This window comes from Ursus arctos, unplaced genomic scaffold (genome assembly GCF_023065955.2).
Source record: "Ursus arctos isolate Adak ecotype North America unplaced genomic scaffold, UrsArc2.0 scaffold_31, whole genome shotgun sequence".
Classification (NCBI taxonomy): Eukaryota; Metazoa; Chordata; class Mammalia; order Carnivora; family Ursidae; genus Ursus; species Ursus arctos.
Window position 1 is genome coordinate 31,753,027 of NW_026622997.1, and position 18,798 is coordinate 31,771,824.

Genomic DNA, 18,798 nt, shown 5'->3' on the forward strand with positions numbered 1-18,798 from the left:
GATAGGTAAAGTACTTTGTCTTAAGATTTTCCTTTCTCATGTGATCACATTATGATTCTTGATCAAACTCCTTTAACTTAGAAGATCTCATGTGATATCTTTCTCATTCTATTAAACATAGGCAGGGGAAGAGGGCATCTGGTGAGTGCCAAGAACTGTGAACCCAGCATGGGAGTGTGGCAGCTCTTGCGTGGGTATCTGCAGACTAGATTTATGTTCTCAAGAAAAAGCATACTGGAAAAAATGTGCTTTGTTGGCCTTTTATGAAGGACCTTAATTAGAAGTCACTCTTAACTCCTAGGGTGGAAACAGTTTCTAGCTTGCCACTACAGCTCCTCCTGCTGCTAATGAGCATGCTCCTTGCAAGGACGCGTTTCTTCTGACAGTTAAAGCTGCGTGTAAGAGTTATTTCTGTTCACCTTTCTCTCTGTGTTTAACCCTTACTGCCCAAGTTCAGATTAAACAAGTAGACTGTTGGGTGTTTTCCGTCATTGTTGAGGAAGTTAAAAATGCATCACGGTGACAGGAATGATGTTTTCAGGCAAAAAGTAAATAATCAAAGTTTAATTTATTCAAATATAGACAGTAGATGAGGATTCCTTTAGTGTTGACCACATTTGGATCTTTTCTTTCTGGTGGTCTTTTTTTTTTTAATTGAAGATTTTATTTGTTTATTTGACAGAGAGACAGCGAAAGAGGGAACACAAGCAGGGGGAGTGGGAGAGGAAGAAGCAGGCTCCCAGCAGAGCAGGGAGCCCGATGCAGGGCTGGATCCCAGGACTCTGGAATCACGCCCTGAGCCGAAGGCAGACGCTTAAGGACTGAGCTACCCAGGCGCCCCTGTCTGGTAGTCCTTTTTTAATTCACATAAAATTTATAAATTGAATAGTTGAATTATTTAGTTCATTGAGCAATTAGAATCCCTGCCCTGGACATCTGTTTCTCTTATTTAGGCAACTCACCCCATGGCACAAAGTTTCATTAATTAGCAGAGGAGATGTAGATTTCTTGTGCAGACACGATAGTGATCTGGTAGACCACTATTTATTTCTTTAGCTACTAATTAAAACACTAAGTTGACTTGTGAAAAAATGTCAAAGAATGGTTTGCTTCTCCAAGAAGTTATGTATAACACAGTCACCTTCCTGGATGGCAGCATGTGGAGGGTGGTAAACAGTTTAGGGAGCTTTTTTCCCCCCTCTCTCTTTGTGGCAGGGATCATTAGAGCGCATAGGGATTCCTTTCCATTTAATAGACCATTGACTGGCAGTGTTATCTCCATAGCTAACTATCTTCAAATAAGTAAGGGAGAGCATATTCCAGAACATAAAAGTCATGGATCTCTTAATGTCTAGAAACAGTTCTTGGTTCTAAAAAAAAAAAATAACACATTTTGATAAACTTGTCATCTATATTGGTTTAGAATCATTGAGGACTGCTTCTCATGGTTCAGACTTTCTATACATGGATGCCTTTGGTCTTAGACCTGTCCAGATGCCTAGACATTGACTCTTAGAGGACTGATGAGGCTGACTGGTCTTTTAGGATGGCCAAGGCAGTGCAGCGAGAAGCTGTTGGCAGCATCAGAAAACTCCCTTAGGACCCATCGTTTTTGGAATGTCGTATTCCTCCTGACTACAGGAATAAATAACTCAGTAGTCTTTATATAAAATGTGGAACGGGGAAAGGGAAATTTCGACATGAGATCATGCAAACTTATTTAGTTTTGTTGTTGAATGCCCATTGGGCAGACAAGGTAGGGAATTAGAGGAGAAGACAGGCCTCCTCTAACATTTGGAAGTCCCATCAAGTGGCTTGTTTGATAATGGCCAATGATGATTATGATTATATAAATACGAATTCTGTTTCCCAGTCTTACGAATCATACATTAAAAAATATTTTCTTATATATCCCTCCCTTACTTATTTGAAGGTAGTTAGCTATGGAGATAACATTGCCATGCTAAAAGGAAAATGTTCTCCCCGTAGCAAAAGTTTGCTTTCAAAATGGGGATGGATAGATAGCACATTTGACAGTTGGGGACCGAGTCATGTGGAAACAGCTTTGAATGTGAGCTCTGGATTTTCAGACACATGCTCAGTTCCATCAGACGGCAGTGTGGATGAAAGAAGGTTAGGGTCTGAGTGGTCCTCTTTTACGTTAGAGGCATGCTGGCATCATGTCAACGCCTTCTGGATTTTAACAATGTTAATAATGCAGAGGCTTCACCAGCCTCCCCTTCTTGTATGGACTCCTCTCTCTCTCTTCCCCCATCCCATGGCCCAGGGTTAGGAGATAATTTCTCTTAAGGATGCTCCACTTTTAGGACCTTGTCTCAGAACAGTCACCATTTTTTTGTTATGCCTCTTACTCTAGAATTTTCTCTTGTTTAAAAAAAAAAAAAAGTATGTCTAAGAGTTATTAATACAAATTGTGCCGTTGCTGGTTTGAGAAAAAGGACCTCCCCCATACAAGGTGAATTCCTTTTGGCTGGCTGCTTTGTAATGATTTACATTTAGATTGTTGCTTGTTGCTCTTGTAGGGGAAGGGGCCCTGTCTGTGGCTGCCTCAGTCATCACACTGATTGGGTTTGGACAGCTTTGCTCAGCAGAGCTGGGAAATAGGCTGAACTTGCTTTCAATTGTTTTCATCAAAGGCCTTGTTCAGTTGGTTTGTATTGGGGGAAAATGTCATGTAGGACTGGAAGAACTAAATGAGATGAAAAATGAAGTTTACAATTGCTAAGAATGGTGTGTGCCTTCCATAAGTCAGTGCACAGTGTGCTGGGCTGAGGGGGGTGGGGCTATTTGCATTGCCAGTGTCAGGGCAATGAGTGCTCCCTGGTGACGTGCAGTGTCTTCACACACAGGGGGGCTGGGGAAAGAGGTACACAGCCAACACTGAAATACATCCAACAGTCTGCTGCTTCTCACTAGGGCCACTTTAAATAGAAAATCAGAACTGCCTAGGAGAAGATGCATTCATCTAAGAAATACTAAGTTGTAGGCATTGTAGGCAGATTATGAACAAAGCAGGTGAAACTTCCTGCCCTGCAGATTTTATATCCTCTGTGAGGATAATGTTAAGAGGTAACAGTGTTGTGGAGGAATAAAAGGCAGGAGTTGGGAGGAGGGGAGTGCTAGGGAAGGGGAACAAGAGTGGTCTAGATAGGGTGAGCAGAGAAAAAGATGTCGAAAATGTGACTTTGAAAGACTTAAAAGAGGTGAGTTCCATGTAGATCTGGGTAAAGAGTTCTAGACAACTGGAACAGAAGGTGCAAAGGCCCTGGGGTGTAGGATACAATCAGGAGTCTAGTGTGGATGGAGTAAAGGTAGAGAGCAGCAGCAGATGAGGTAAGAGAAGAGAGAGGAGGGCAAATCATGCAGGGCCTTGTGAGTGCCGTACTGAGTATTTGAACTTTTACTCTGGAAAGGAGATCTATTAAAGTGTTTTGAACAGGGAAGTGAAGTGATTCTAACTGGATTTTTAACAGGATCACTTGGCTGTGGAGAACAGACTGTAAGAATAAGGGGGTGGGCAGCGAGACCAGTTAAAGGCTAGTATACTAGGCTGGATGTGAGATGATGATGGCGTGGACCAGGATGGTGGTGGTGGAAGGGTGAGAAGTGGTGGGATATGGATCTGTTTTGAAGGTCATTGAGGAGACTCCCTTCCAGAGAGGGTTTAGCACAAACCCCTTTGGAACCTTGGCCAGAGGTGCATCTTCAGTATGTCATAGTGGCAGCAAGTCCAAGCAGACACAATCCCCAGGTGCTCTTCTTCTTTTCCCCCCGAAGGCAGGAGTTATTTACAGCCCGCCTATGTCAGGAACTTTATTGCATTTTAGTTACTTTATTAAGGTTCTACAAAACACAAGTTGTCACACATTTCACCTCCCTCTACCTGCCAGTTTGGCGCCAGCGCTGGGGTTGTGGTGCGGAGTGCTGCTGCTTTCGCACTCCACGATGGAGGCCATGGGATCGCTTGCTTGTGAATAAGCAAGGATGCTCCTTTGCTCTGAAAAAAGTTGAAATAATTTTCAACAGCAAAACCTGATTCTTGTGTGTTTTGTTACATTAGGAGTAGAAACGTGAGTATTTTTACTAGAGAAGATTATGGGTCACCCATCAAACTGCATTGAGTACAGAATTGTGCTAAGCATGGCGATAAGAAGAAATACTAGACCTAATCCCTTTCCTAAAGAATTGCAGTCTACCTGAGGACAAGCAGATATCTAAGAAGCAGTAAGTAACCAGTGCAAGCAGTAAGCAGCGAGGGCCCAAAGAAAGGGTACAAAGAGAAGATCCCGGTTCCAGCCTGAATGGTCTTCTCAAAGAAACAGCTGTTTTTAAAAGCAATGTATGACTGATTTTTGTTGAGTCACCCCACCCTCCTCTCCTAGCACAGGCGTTGCTTGTTAGAAGTCTGCCCCGAAGGTACATGCTTGTCACAGTTTGTGCGTATAAACCGGGCCAGGCAGAACTGGCTGTTGTTCACACAGGTCCAGTTCCTGGAAGAGGGCAATAGAGTGGCCGGCAGTACATTAATTAGCTGTGCTCGCCAGGCCAGGCACTAACCCTCACCCCCCACATGTGTTGTTTTGGTCAGATTCACAGTCTGAGAATGAGGCTTCGCCAGTGAAACGGGCACGACTACTGGAGAATACCGAACGACCTGAGGAAACCAGCCGATCTAAACAGAAGAGTCGACGTCGGTGCTTCCAGTGCCAAACCAAACTGGAGCTGGTGCAGCAGGAATTGGGATCATGCCGCTGCGGTAAGCATCACCCCCAATGGCGTGATGGAGATTGTGTCCTTGACACCTTGGTATAGCTTTGGAAAGCAGTCTTCTCCTGAGTGCCTCCCTGTAAGCTGTGGGTTTGGAGCTTAGGAAAGCAGGAGGAGAGGAGTCTTCCTTCTAAATACCCTTTATTTCCTCTCGTGATTACCAAAAAAAAAATAAAAAAAAAATTCCCCACTTCTCTTACACTTATTTCTTTAGAGTTGCATTGTCACTGCTTACTGCTTTCAACTTCTCCCCACTGCGTATTACTCTGGTTCCTACTCATTGATGACTTACTTAAAAATTAACCAAACCAGTGAAATTCTGAGATATGTACCATAAAATTCAGATATTAAATTAATATTGAATGAGCATCTTACTATGTATAATAAATGGAAACTCTTTCCCCCTGATACCCCTTTTAAATTAAAGTTTGATTGGAAAATTATTTTCTTTGAACCATAATTCATTGTCGTTTAACCCCTTGAAATAGCTTTAAAGTAACTTCCTTCTGTATTAGCCACTGTAATACTGGCTCTCAGAATTGCAGCCCAGGGATGTATTTTTAAAAACTTTATGCCTTCCCACAGTGGAACAAAACTTAATCCAATTCTTTCTTTCCTTTGACCGCATACATCATGTCACATAGAAGCAAAATTGTGTAGCTGCATTATTTAGGCTGACTTACAGTTTTCCTGGTTTTATTTCCTGATTTAAAGCTTAGTATTATAAAATTTTTCTGTGGGACAGAGCTGTCATCAGGCAGACCTGGAGGCCTGGCTCTCGCCTCTGAGAATACTATATCCTTTGTCCTTAGGAGTCAGCTTTAGAAGCCTCCTTTTTCCCCTGGGACAGGCATAGATACCCCATAGGTACTGATGCTGACAGGCAGGACTAGATGGTTCTCTCAGCAGTTAGAAAATTACAGTTACTCAAAGTCCCTCATCTCCTGAAGCAGCCATTGCTTCTCCCGTGCCTCAGTTACTTACCCTGTTGGAAATGAGAAGGAAAAGAGGATGTACCAAGGTTTTCATGGAAACGAAGTTGGAACTCCTATTCCTGTCAAGACCAGAAATCTGTTTTTTTGCACACACAGACCTGTGTGATTGGAAGTGTGTATTCAACTGCAGAAACAGACCGCAGCATGGGGAGTCCAGGTGTCACTGGACCAGTTTTTATTTTTTTAGCTTGGCATTTAGTTATTCTGTTAATTGCTTGTATGAAAGTGTAAAGAGCAGTAGCATAAAAGGTGGGAGGAGAGGCTGTCAGCAACTTCAGTTGTGTTCATGGATGTGGCATGGCCCAAGAGAGCCCAGAACCTTATTCTTTGACTGCATCTTGGTCAACTCTGCCAGGTAATTTTTTAGACTCTTGATGAAATAGGGAAGAAATACTGTGGTCAGCCAAGCAAACTTTGGGGCATGGCCGCTAACCAGCTTTACCCGTATTGAAGGGTTTGTCTCATCTTTTGTAGTCTGCAAATTCTTGCTTTGATCTTCACACAAACTGTTCGGGGTGGGGGGGGAGTTTCAGTATTCAGTCTGTTGTCAGTGTTATGAAGCCCACCTGACCATTTTGCCTGTTCGTTTTATAACACATGCCCTTGGTTGTTCTAAATTAGAATCATGGGATTTTCCTGTACCTTATGTTCTTGTTTCCTTCTTGAAAGTAACTGAATCCTGGGTATTACACAGGATTTGCCCTAGTGGATCAAGCAGTTGATCCGTAAGTGTGTTGTCTTGCCTCTGGCAGTGGCTGATACGCTCCTGTCCTTGTCAGGCAAGCAGTGAGAATTCACAGTTTAGCACCAAGAGATGCAAAGGTGTTATCATCAGATAACCAGGTATGCCAGTTTACACTTCAGCTTTGATGCAAACCACCAATTTTCTTAAGGTCTTAAGCACCCAACAGAAGAAATCTAGAAATACATGTTAGATGATTTCATGTGCTCCTAAGTGAAGCCCAATTAAGTGTCTCTGGTAAGTTCAGATTACTTTACTGTGTTTTTTAAATGATCTAACACATAGTCCCTTGGCTTATGCTCAGTTCTTAGGGTCTACTTACAGAGAGATTTGATTTTAATGCTGGGAAAGAAAGCCCTGAGCTTTCTGCAGTCCCTCCAGATATAGCCTGCCTAGAGAGAGCGGGGAGTTCAGTTTGGCCCACTGAGAGTGTTACACTTATATGTCCAGAAAATGACGGAGTCTGCTGCCACATTTTAAAAGATGAAGGACAGCAGTGGGAACATACACCTCTGGGACTGTCTTTGACAAATAGCTCTTGTGTTCCTCCTGCCTGTCTGCTCGGATCTCTCTAGGAAAGGGTGAGTTGTGTCAGATTTCCTTGAGGATGCGTGGAGTGTTGAAGAGACGTTGAACTGCCCTGAAAGGTTTGGGGGCTTGGGAGGGGCCATGGTAATTTACTACTGGAAGTAAAGACTCAGGAAGGTAGTTTGAACTCAAACAGAACACTTCTCCACTGCAGAAAATCTTTTTCTTAATATATATATTCACAATCTTTTTTCCATTCCCCTTCCACTCTGTACAGGTTATTAACTGCTGACAAGAAATTCACATCTCATAAATAATGCTTAAGAGCCATTGCTATATAAATTGAATGTGTTATGAATTGTGATGGGCCTTTTTGTAGCATTCGATGCCTAGAGCAGGAAGAACAGAGGATGTCATTTTCATTAATTTCTAATGAGGTGCCAATTAAAGACAGGGAAGACGCTCCAAAGGGAAGAGTGGCCAAGCTCCCCTGAATCCTCCGCCCCGGGGCTGTCATCCAAACACTGCCAGCAAGCCTTCTCTAAAAATTCCATTAAATTATAGTCTCATCGAGAGCACACACAGACACATTCAGCTTCCCTTTGATCTTCAAAAGAGCAATTTGTAAGGCGAGTTCTGAGCCTTCTCACATAGGGAACAGCTAGAGGTGATAGGAATTGTTAATTGCCAAGATACTCCATGGGCTTTCAATAAGGAGGTGAATTTTGAAGATGAATTCCCCTCTGCTTTGCTGTGACTAGATAACCTTTAAATCAATAATACCAAAGTAACACCCTTTTCCTGTGAAATCTTTCAGGGTGCCAATTAGAAAAGGCGTGTGATGAGGCTGGGATGATAGCCTGCATCCCAGAGTATCTTCAGTAGTTTAACTTCTCAAGATAGGAAACAATTGCATAAAAATGGATTTATTTGTTTCATTTTCTACTCAGTAGGCAAATTGATCAGCTCATTCTCATTACAGGAGTCTTATCTCTCCCAGTGCCACCTAGAGGCTGTTCTGAAATCTGGCCATCCTCATCCGACCTGGGCCATATCCCAGCCATGTGAATGCTGTGTTCTCTAAGCGGATCTTGCGTGGTGCACGCGGCATGGCTTTGTAATCACTGTACCTCGCTTCCCAGAACCACAGAATTAATTTTAAATACCAGTCTAAGAGCTTGAATAAGTTATCACCTGTTTTCAGTTGACTGTGACTTAAACTATAAGCTGATACGCTCCCTTCTGGAACAACAGTGGTTTTACTAACAACCTGAGTAATCTGGCTTCCTTTCATGCTTTCAAAAGGAATTTTATATTCACTTAAGAAACTCAAGAGTGATTCTTTAGCCTTTTGGAGTAGTTTATCATCTCCGGGTGCCACAGTGGTCACTTTCTACATTCTCATTCACTGTCAAACTGAATTCCTCAAGCATTTTTTGAGATGTGACTATGCATGAAGCATTTTGCTAGGTTTTGTGGGGAATACAGGATCTAGAAATACAGAATGTAGGATCTCATAGTCTGGGTCAATGGTTTCAAATTGGAGTGGGCATCAGAATCGCATGGAAGGTGTTTTGGCAAAACATAGATTTCTGCCCACCTGCCTCCCAGTAGGCCAGTACATGTTTAACAAGTTACTGAGTGATGTTGATGCTGCTGGTGTGAGGAACCACGCTTTGAGAACCGCTGCTCTAGGCAGTTCTCAATCCTGGAAGCTTTAAAAACAGAATGCCTGGGCCGCACTCTAATTAAATCAGAAAAGGTCACCAGCTATTGTTTTAGCTTTTTATTTGGAAATTTAAAAGTGTTTTCCTGGACCATTTGAGAGTAAGTTGCAAACGTCATCGCCTTTTGTCTCCGTAAGCTTCAATGAATGTTTTCTAAGAATAGGGATATTATTTTATAACCATAGCACAGTTATCAACTTTAGTAAATTGATACTGATTCAATACTTTTATTAAATCTGCCACCCGTATTCCAGTTTTATCAGTTGGTCCAAAAATGTCTTTTATAAAAGCATTTTTCCCTTCCAGGACAGAATCCAGTCTAGGGTCAGGTGTTGGCATTTAATTGTCACGTCTCTTTAGACTCTTTTAACCTGGAACATTTTTATGGCCTTCCTTTGTTTTTATTGATATTGACATTTTTGAAGACTACACCCACCACCACCCCCATTTTAAATAGAATGTTCCTCATTTTGTGTTTGTGTTTGTCTGGTGTTTCTTCATGATTAGATTCAGATTATTTATTCCCAGCCAGACTACTACTAAGTAATGTTGTGTCCTTCTCAGGATTTGACATTGGGAGGCACAGATGTCTATCATCCCCTCATTGAGCTGTTAATTTTAATTCACTCACCCAGTCAAATGTTGTCCAGTTTCTCCACTCTATAGTTCTTGACCATGCAACTAGTAAGCAGTGTGTGGGAAAACACTTTATGACCACGTCAGTATCCTGCTCATCATCAAAAATGTCTCCTAGATTTAGCATCTATTGATGATTCTTACCTGAACCGTCTTTATTACGATGGTTGCAAAATGATGATTTTTCTAACTCCCCCCCCCTACAGTATTTCTCATTTGGCATTCAATGTTCTGTAAGCAAGAACCCTTCTCCCCTTTTATTTATCTATAATTATTATGGGGTCATGGCCTTTTAATATTTTTTTCAGTGGTTTGCAATTCATTACTGTACTAAATTATTTTGGTACTCAAATTGTCCCCAAAGTATTTCCTTACTTTCTGGCATAATAAGATATGTTATGGGGGCACCTGGGCGGCACAGTCAGTTAAGCGTCCAACTCTTGGTTTCGGCTCCAGTCATGAACTGAGGGTCATGAGATTGAGCCCCAAGTTGGGCTCTATGCTCAATGCGGAGTCTGCTTAAGACTCTTTGTTCCTCCCCCTCTACCTCCGCCCCCCGTCTCTCCCTCTTTAAAATAAATCAATCTTAAAAAAAAAAAGAAAAGAAAAGACATGTTCGGATACATCTGGTAGTTACTTATACTCAGTCCTAGAATCAGCCATTTTTCTAGGGATCCTCGAGGTAATTTTAATATGCATTCAAAGTAGGGATTTGCTGGGCCTGTGAGGAAGGCAGACACATGGATGAAACAGCTGGCATTCAGGGCAGCCTACTATGAGTTTTAAGTGAGGTACAAGCCATGTGTTATAGAACTATGGGGAGGGAGAAATTAATTCCAACTAGAAGACTCTGGGTAGGATGCAATAATCGGGGCCTTAAGGGAAGAGTGAGATTTAGATGTGTGGAAAGAGGGACTACCTGGGCAAAGCTGGTTTTCTGAAGGTGACCTCTGTGCAGCTGGATTGGGGTTGAGTGAGGAGAGACTACTAGAAAGGGCAGGTAGGAATTTCAGACTGTAGGATTTGAATGTTGGTTTGAAGTGAGGAGCTGTCAGTGATTTTGAATATGGTCAACACAATCTAATTTGCCTTTTTTTTTTCATAAGTACAAAGGAAAGCCCAGGAGGCTATTAAATCTTTTTTAGAGGAATGATCTAGGACAAATGTGAACTAAGTAAGTGAAAAGGAAATGTGCCTGTGTCACAGCCATCCCTGCCACTATCGGGGACTGCACAGTGAGTGAATAGTGATACCCTAAGGTCCAGAGTGGGGCAAGGAGCTGTGGTGACTATGAGGTGTGTTGGGACATGAAATTGCCAGGCTGGTCGATTTCACCAGCACCAGAGATCACTACAGATAAGTCCATGTGTCTTTGTCTTTGCTTAAACTCTCATCCACGTGTGGTTTGAACCTGGCAGGAACATTTGTCATTCTGTCCTTTGTCTCGAAGGGAAAACATGGCAGTGTATGTTTTTATAAAGGCTTTATTCCATTACAGAGTTCTAGCCTGGATCCATCAGAAAACCCTGCTATCCAGGGAAACACCTGAGATCTTTTATTGTGATCAAATTGATTTGGCTGTTTCAGCATTATCATTACTGCCATTGAGTGATAAGTCCATGCTCTGCCATGGGTTATAGAGAGAGTATGTGGTTACCAAGACCCCAGCCCTTTAGGATCCCCTTCTTATGCTGAGTCTGGCAATGAAAGGCTGAAGTTTTTCATAAGACTGCAACTGGGTGTGTGTTATCTATGTGTGTTATCTATGGCTCAAGAGAAGGTGGTGTCCTATCCATCCTCCCAAAAGCGGGAAAAAAAAAAAAAATTTTTTTTTTTTTTGGTGGCAATTACTGTATGTGTGAGAGCTAAGGGTAATTGGAAATCTTGAGGCAAATTCTGAGAAAATTTTCTCCCTTTGCTACTCTCTTCCTTTCACTCTCACTATACTTTTACCTAAACAGTAGTATGCTATCTGTATTCCCCATTTATCTTTAACGTGTAAGAGTTCTAGTCTAAAACCAAACAGATTAGTCCCTCTGCTGCTCCTCTATAAATTGCACATTGCGATGTTAGAGCAAACCAAATGAAACCTTTTACTGAACGCTAACTCCATGTATTTAGCCCATTAGTTCAACACTGTCTCAGAGATCCAGCCTACCATATGTCCTTTGACAAGGCTATAGAGAGAAATCAGAGACATGAAGAGTTCCCCTCCCCAGCAAAGGAGCATCAAACACTGAGCTTTTAAAAGACAAAATGTGCAGAGCACATCTGCTGAAGCCTGGGTCACATTCTCACCGTACTGAAAGGTGAGCCGGAAGACCTTGTCCCATGGAGTGAGATATTTTCTGTCTGGATAGCAAATTTCCAGCTATTTCTGTAGTCTAATCTTAGCAGCAGTAACAGCACAGTAATTTTATCAAAGCTATTTGGATAGGTTACCCTGCTTAGAATACTTCTTATGGGAGAAAAAATGGATCATTGCAAAAGGAAATGAATTATTGATGTCTTTTGTATTAGTTCCAAGAGTAAGTAGTTTTAGTTAATTCTTTGTCCAGCGGAGTATCCATGATTTTTTTTTAAACAGATTTTTTTGGGTTAGAATTCATGTACCATAATATTTACCAGTTTTACAGTTTAGTGAGTTTTGGTAAATTTAAGTTGTACACCTTCACCAAATTCAAATTTTAGAATGTTTTTAATGACCTTTAAAACTTTAGTCAGTCCCTACACTCCCCTACCCCAGCTTCAGACAGCCACTGACTGATCAGTGCTTTCTGTTGGTATAATTTTGCCTTTTCTAGAATTTTAATATCAGTGTGTGTGTATGTGTGTGTTTGTGTGTATGTATGTATATGTGTGTGTGTTTGTGTGTGTGTATATATGTATATATATGTATATACACACAGTCTTGTCTATGTACATAGCATGTTGTTTTTGAGATTGGTCCACATTATTACATATTAGTAGTTCATTCCTCTTTAATGTTGGGTAGTGTTTCATTGTATGGATAATACCACATTAGTTTATCCATTTACCAGTGGACATGCATTTAGATTGTTGCTAGTTTGGGGATATTTTCAGTAAAGCTGCTACAAATATTCATGCACAAGTTTTTGTGTGGATATATGTTTTTAATTTCTCTTAGGTAGATATAGAGGTGGAACTGCCAGGTTGAATGACCAGGTACATTTTGCATTTTAAGAAAATTCTGTTAGCATTATATTAGGGTTCCAGTTTAGCCATAAGTTGTCAATATTTAATATTGTCATTTATTTTAACTTTAGCTATTCTAGTGGGCATGTGGTACCACCTCACTATGGTGTATTAATTTCCCATCAGTCATTTCCCTGATGACTAGTGATGTTGAGTATCTTTTCCATAAGTTTTTTTGGTCACTCATATATTCTTTTGTGAAAAGTCCATACTTCAAGTATATTCACTTTTTTTTTTTTTTTTTTTTTTTGTAAGAGAGAGAGCATGGGAGGGGAGGGCCAGAGAGAGAAGGGAGAGAGAGAATCTTAAGCAGGCTCCACACTCAGTCGTCCACACGACGACCCTGACATTGTGACCTGAGAGATCAAGAGGCGGATGCTTAACTCACTGAGCCACCCAGGCCCCCAGTATCTTCACCATTTTAAAAAGATTTACAGAATTGCCATCTTAATTAACAATATCCCAGCCCATGAATATGGTATATATATCCATTTATTTAAGTCATCTTTAGTTTCTCAGTAATACTTTGTATTTCTCAGTATTCATCATTTGTTAAATTTATCCCCAAGTATTTTAATTTTTTGATGCTATCGTGAACAGAATTTTTTAAATTTATTTTCAGATTATTTGCTATCACTTCAAAACAGTTTTGCATATGATTTTTTATTCTGCAACTTTGCTGAATCACTTATTCTAGATTCCTTAGGATTTTCTACATCCGTGATCATGTCGTTGCATATAAAGGCAGTTTAGCTCCTTTCCAATCTTGATGGCTCTCATTTTTTTCTTGCATTATTGCACTGGCTGAGACCTCTGCCACAATGTTGAATGGAAATGTTGAAAATGGGTCTCCTTGCCTCTTCTGTGATCTTAGGTAAAATTCCATCTTTTAGAACTAAGTATGATTTAGCTGTAGATTATTTATGTATGTATGTATGTATGTATGTATGTATGTATGTATGTATTTATGGGTAATCTGTAACACCCAGTGTGGGGCTCAGACTCATCCCTGAGATCAAGAGTTGCATGCTCTTGCAACTGAGCCATCCAGGCACCCTATCTTCTCTAGGTTTTTTTAATAGCTGTTCCCCACCTCTGCCTCCGACCCTGACAAATTTTAATTGTTGTAGCTGTTGAGTGCATTCTAGGAAAACAGTAAATGTTTAGATACATTCCCCCAAAACAGATGATATAGCCCAGGGTGAGCTACCATGTGCCCTAAAAAAAGATCAGCAAAACTGTGTTTTAAAAGTTTTACCATCTCATGACTTCAATTCTGTTTGCAGTTGAAGCATATTCCCTTTGCTCACAGTTCTCTGTAACGTGTCTGTCCATCTCTAATGCGGAAAGCCTGTGACCTGAGGATATTCCTCTTTTCATCAAACCAATGTCATAGCAGACACCCAAGATGCTATTCTGGGTTACTCTCACTTGAGGTAATAAAAGCAAACCTCTCTGAGAGATGCTTGGAAATGCTTTGCTTGAATTAAGTGCTTTTACTGTGAGACGCAGTCACAAAAATTTATGTGTAGATAGATACTAATGTCACATACCACCAGGATTAGAAGGAGCCTTAGCAGTCATTTTATCCAACCCCAGTTTTCTTCTATAAATGAGGAAATGGAGATCTGAAAGGTTGCCACTAGCCTCACATCATACCTATGTGTGAAATCCTGGTATTTCATGTGGCCTTTGATATAAAGCTCAGGGACCGAAGAGTGTCTGCTCAGTGTGAGTGCTCCCAGCAGTGTCCTTCCCATCACAGAGGTCTTGGGCCTTCTGACTTACAGCTCTTCATCACGCATCCTGGATGTCCCCTGAGTCTCACTTGTGTCTTCTGAAGAACCCAGAAGATTTCTTGGTCTTTCCATTGAGTTAATACACCCGACTGTGTTTGCTTCCTCTTAGTTTGGCCTCCAAAACCTGACTCGGGACTCTTCTATAAGGACCCTTGGCAGCAAAATGTCACCAAATTAGACCATTGGTGTAGTAAAGATAGAGTAGTATTTAGTCAAAATAATAGGATTTAAATTTTTTTCCCTTCAAATTGATAACAAACTGTTCACAAAGTTTTGCCAAAGAAATGTCCTTTCCAAGGCCTTTGATGTACATAGTTAAACTAATTTGTGTTCAGTACATTGTATGCAAATATATGCTAATAAATGCTCCCAGACTTCTGAATAGATTTTTACTATGATTCCCTCATGAGCAGGGCTTCTTGATAAATATGGGCCTCAGACCAGCACTTCAGAGTCCCCGGCTAGAAGGGGATGCTTCTTTAGAAAGTAGAAGTGCAGGTGCTCAGGTAATTCTAATATACCCCAGTGTTTGATACACTGTCTGTACACTTAAATAGCTCATTTCTTTCCATAGGAAGTGCAAAGGTAATTTAAGACCAAATATAATTACTGGACATTTCAAGTAAAGTGATCCACATCATAGAGGTTTTATATCAGATCGAATCAACTCCATTCTCTTTGGCTTAGAGATTTACAGCTTCTTAGTGCTCAGCATATGCCTTCCTCCACTGATCTCCTTTCCCCTGCTAGATTCTAAAATCCTCAAGGGTCAGGCCCACGTGTTATTCTGTACCTTCCCACTGCCCTTAATAGACTATGTGGCCTACGGTGGTCCCCCAACAGTATTGACTAATAACGTACGAGAAAAATTGGTAGTCACGGAAGTGTGGTGTGCTCGTGAGCGTGCTGGTTATCTTCAGGGGAGAGCCCTTTTGTAGTAGTGTTTGAAGGCAGGCCCAGGCGGGTGAGTGGGAGAGTGTCCGGGCCAGTCTCCATGTATATTCGTGAAGTCAGGGTACCTGTGCAACCTGAGCGTTTCCCAATGGAATATTTGGCTGAAGGAATAAGGTGTAGCTAGGGAACCTTAGCATTACTTATTGTTACATACTTTTATCTGCCTTGAATTTTTCTTGGTAGGGGGTGGAAGGCAGACAAGACATATGTACTATCAGATAGGGTAGCATTGCTTGCTTGGTCTAATTAAAAATATTCGATAAGCTTGTGGTTTAATTAAATACTCTGGGGGATGAGTGTGTTTGCATAAGTAAAACCTGTGCTTCACCTTGCACATGAATGAGATGAGCCCTTTGGAGGTCACAGAGATACAGACCACCTGTAGATAACCACACCAGTCCCTCATTCCTGCCTAACCTGTCACTCTCTGGCATAGACTCCCAAGTCCTTAAGTGACTTAGAAGTTATCCAGCTGGTGCCAGTCCAGCCCCCCGAACTGCCACGGAAGCCACGTCAGTGGTGCCCTGACAGGTAATTCAGACGCTGTGCACATCTTCAGCCCAGAGGGAGTGTGGCGTGTCTTACTGCCAGACAGCTTCGACTGCCTCGGTGCTGCTTCTGCTGAACAAAAACCAGCCTCCTTAAAGAACATGCCCTTATTCCTCTTCACTCTGCCCTCCAGAGGGACGTGTCACAAATCATCATCTTCCCCTGCATGCCTGCTCTTCAGATATTTGACAGGGCCGTTGGCTTTCCAGCACTCTGTCCCTCCAGTAACAAGTCCATTCATAGGACTAAAGAACTATTGTGGGCACATCGGAAACAGAGTGGGGTAGAGGAATGCCAGAGTGGGCTCAGGGTCTCCCCGGTATTCCTCATCGGGGGCCCTCACAAAATCTGGGTGTCTTTTTAAACAGAAACCCTTCTTTACCTGCCAATCTCCTGAGACTGCTGAAAAGTCTTCTCTCTTGTGGAGTCTGTGGTTGACCTCTATTGCTGTACTTCACAGAACATACTGAAACTGTCTCTCCTTCTAGACCATAAGCACTGGAGGACAGGGACCATACAGTATTCTTGTTGGCTCCTGCTGTAGTAGAAGTGCTGTCGTGCCAGGTAAACATTTGAGTTGAATGAGTGAACGCTCTGTGCAGTTGTGATCCTCTGGGTGAAGGAAAAAGAATGCTTTTTTTTTTTTTTTTTTTTTTTTTTTTTTTTAAGAGCGAGCGAGCACGAGCTGGGCAGGGTGGGGCACAGGCAGAGGGAGAAGACTCCACTGAGCAGGGAGCCTGACATGGGGCTCCATCCCAGTACCCTGACCAAAGGCAGGCGCTTCACTGACTGAGCCACCCAGATGTCCCAGAAAAAGAACAGCTTTATTGAGTACCTACTATACACTGAATGCCTGTTCCTATGTTAAATCACTTGACCCTGATAAAAGCATTGTTGTAAAATGGTACTGCATTTTTACAGAAAAGAAAACGCAAGCTTTGAGGTTGAGTAACTCAGAAATATTAAGGGAGCACCTGGCATGCAAGCCCAGCTTTGTTGAGCTTCTGGAATCCCACACTGTTCATGTCCCCCACTGGCCCATGGGCCTCCTAAGCAGTGAGGAGATACCTGCAGCATGAGTTACCTTTACTTTCAGCCATATAGATCTTAGCCCATTTATTAAGCGCTTCTCCAGTTCAGAGATGCTTTTGATTGAACAGTGGATGGTACAAACACAGGCAGTCTGCTATATGAGAACCTCTTGAGATGGTGTTAATGAGTCATCCCAGTGCTTCATGGGCCACTTGTCACTCCATCTAGATAAGATGCTTCTGGAGGACAGGGTCCGTAGTATTGCCACCTTTTTGTCTCCCACTGTGCCTGGGTGATATGAGACCTGGTGGCACTTAATTCTTATTGATGTGAACATTCCATTTTCTCCTGAGTGCTAATTCATGTCCTCATTTTCCTTGAAAACTTACCTCCTCCAGGATACCTTATGCAGTTGACCTCTCCTCAGTGCCCCGATTTATTGCACGTAGCTGGGTTGTATTGATTTTATTTGCAGTTGATTTCTTGCTTTGCTTCTTGTGTCCTTCAGCTGCTTTCCTCTCTCGGCATCTCCAGCTGTCTTTAAAGGCAGGATCTTGTGACTTCTTCTTTCCTTTTTCCTCCACCCAGCCCCTAGAATAGAGCTCTGTAAACAGTGCACAAATGACCAATAGATACTTTTAACTCCTTGAGCCTGATAGCTTCTTTTCCTTGCTGGACTGACAGCCCAACACTGGAGCCCGAATCCTTTATTTATTAGATGAGATTTCTATAACACCTTTCCTCTGAAGAGATCAATATCAATGAAGTTTGTTTCTGCTTCTGGAAAGTGCTTTTACCTAAGCAGACCAAGGCTCTGATAAGATCACGTGATAGTCTTTACTCCTCAACTGTTGGGCCCTGGAGATACAGACTCTAAGAAAAGCCTCACCACTTCAAGTTTTGCTATCTTGTTGCCGGCAACGAGCCTGAAAAAGACCGTGACAAATAGCAACACAAGCTCTGCAGCATTGGTTGATAATTGTCGCCAGTGTTATCAAAAGAGAATCTGCGTTTGGGGGGCTCTGCCATCGTTGGGAAGGCAGATACGGAGAAGGCCATCTTAGCACTCAGTACATACTATCTGTCCACTAACCAGAGCCCCATCACAGTGTTTGTGGGTTGTAGGCTCTCAGACAGTGCTTGGTGTCACCAGAACTGGTCAGTCTCTGAAACTCAGTGCCACGAAGGAGAGTGTCCCTGGGATAGGACCCACGAAGTGCATGAGACCCAGAGACTCAAAACACAGAAGTGCTGGATAGGCAGGGAGTAAGTGCTGAGAGAAGGCGCTGTCAAGCTGGTGAGAAACAGAGCTATCACACTCCAGATGTGGGTAGTCAGGACTCACCGTGAAGTATTGGAGCAAAGTTCCGAGGCCAAAGACTAGAAAGGGTGGATGAGTCAGCCCCATAATTCACTGGAGAAGTGCCTAAAGTAATTGGGTCAGCTGGCTTCTCTAGGAAATTGCTCACCTTTCCACATATCCTTGTTGGAACAGACAGTATTCCCATCCCTATTCAGCGTTAGGCAGAATCGAGTATGAGATGAAATCCTCTCCCATGTGCTTTCCAGACAGATGACACGTGCACGTGTGGAAGCCGCATGGTGTTGATACTCGATGCCATCACCAAGTTTGGCCTGCCCTTGAGCCTGCAGTCCAGAAAACACCTTCTGCTGTCAGAGCAGGTGTCAGGGCAACCATAGCTACTGAAGCACCTCGAGAAACAGAAAAGCTGGAGAAAAGATGTTGGAGACAAAGAGGAAGGAATCAAAGTAGAGAAGGACTAGAAACGCAAGGCAATGGGCAGAGGGCAGATAGGGAGGTGTGGTGGGTG

General features: G+C 42.3%; 1 protein-coding gene across 1 annotated transcript in view; it reads left to right on the forward strand.

The window, feature by feature from the left end:
• ZFAND3 (zinc finger AN1-type containing 3) overlaps nucleotides 1–18,798 on the forward strand; it is a 324,608-nt gene that overhangs the window by 290,236 nt on the left and 15,574 nt on the right. Inside the window, exon 5 of the mRNA XM_026482808.4 lies at nucleotides 4,610–4,777. Coding sequence (XP_026338593.1) covers nucleotides 4,610–4,777 — 168 coding nt within the window. The remainder of the gene's footprint in view (nucleotides 1–4,609; nucleotides 4,778–18,798) is intronic.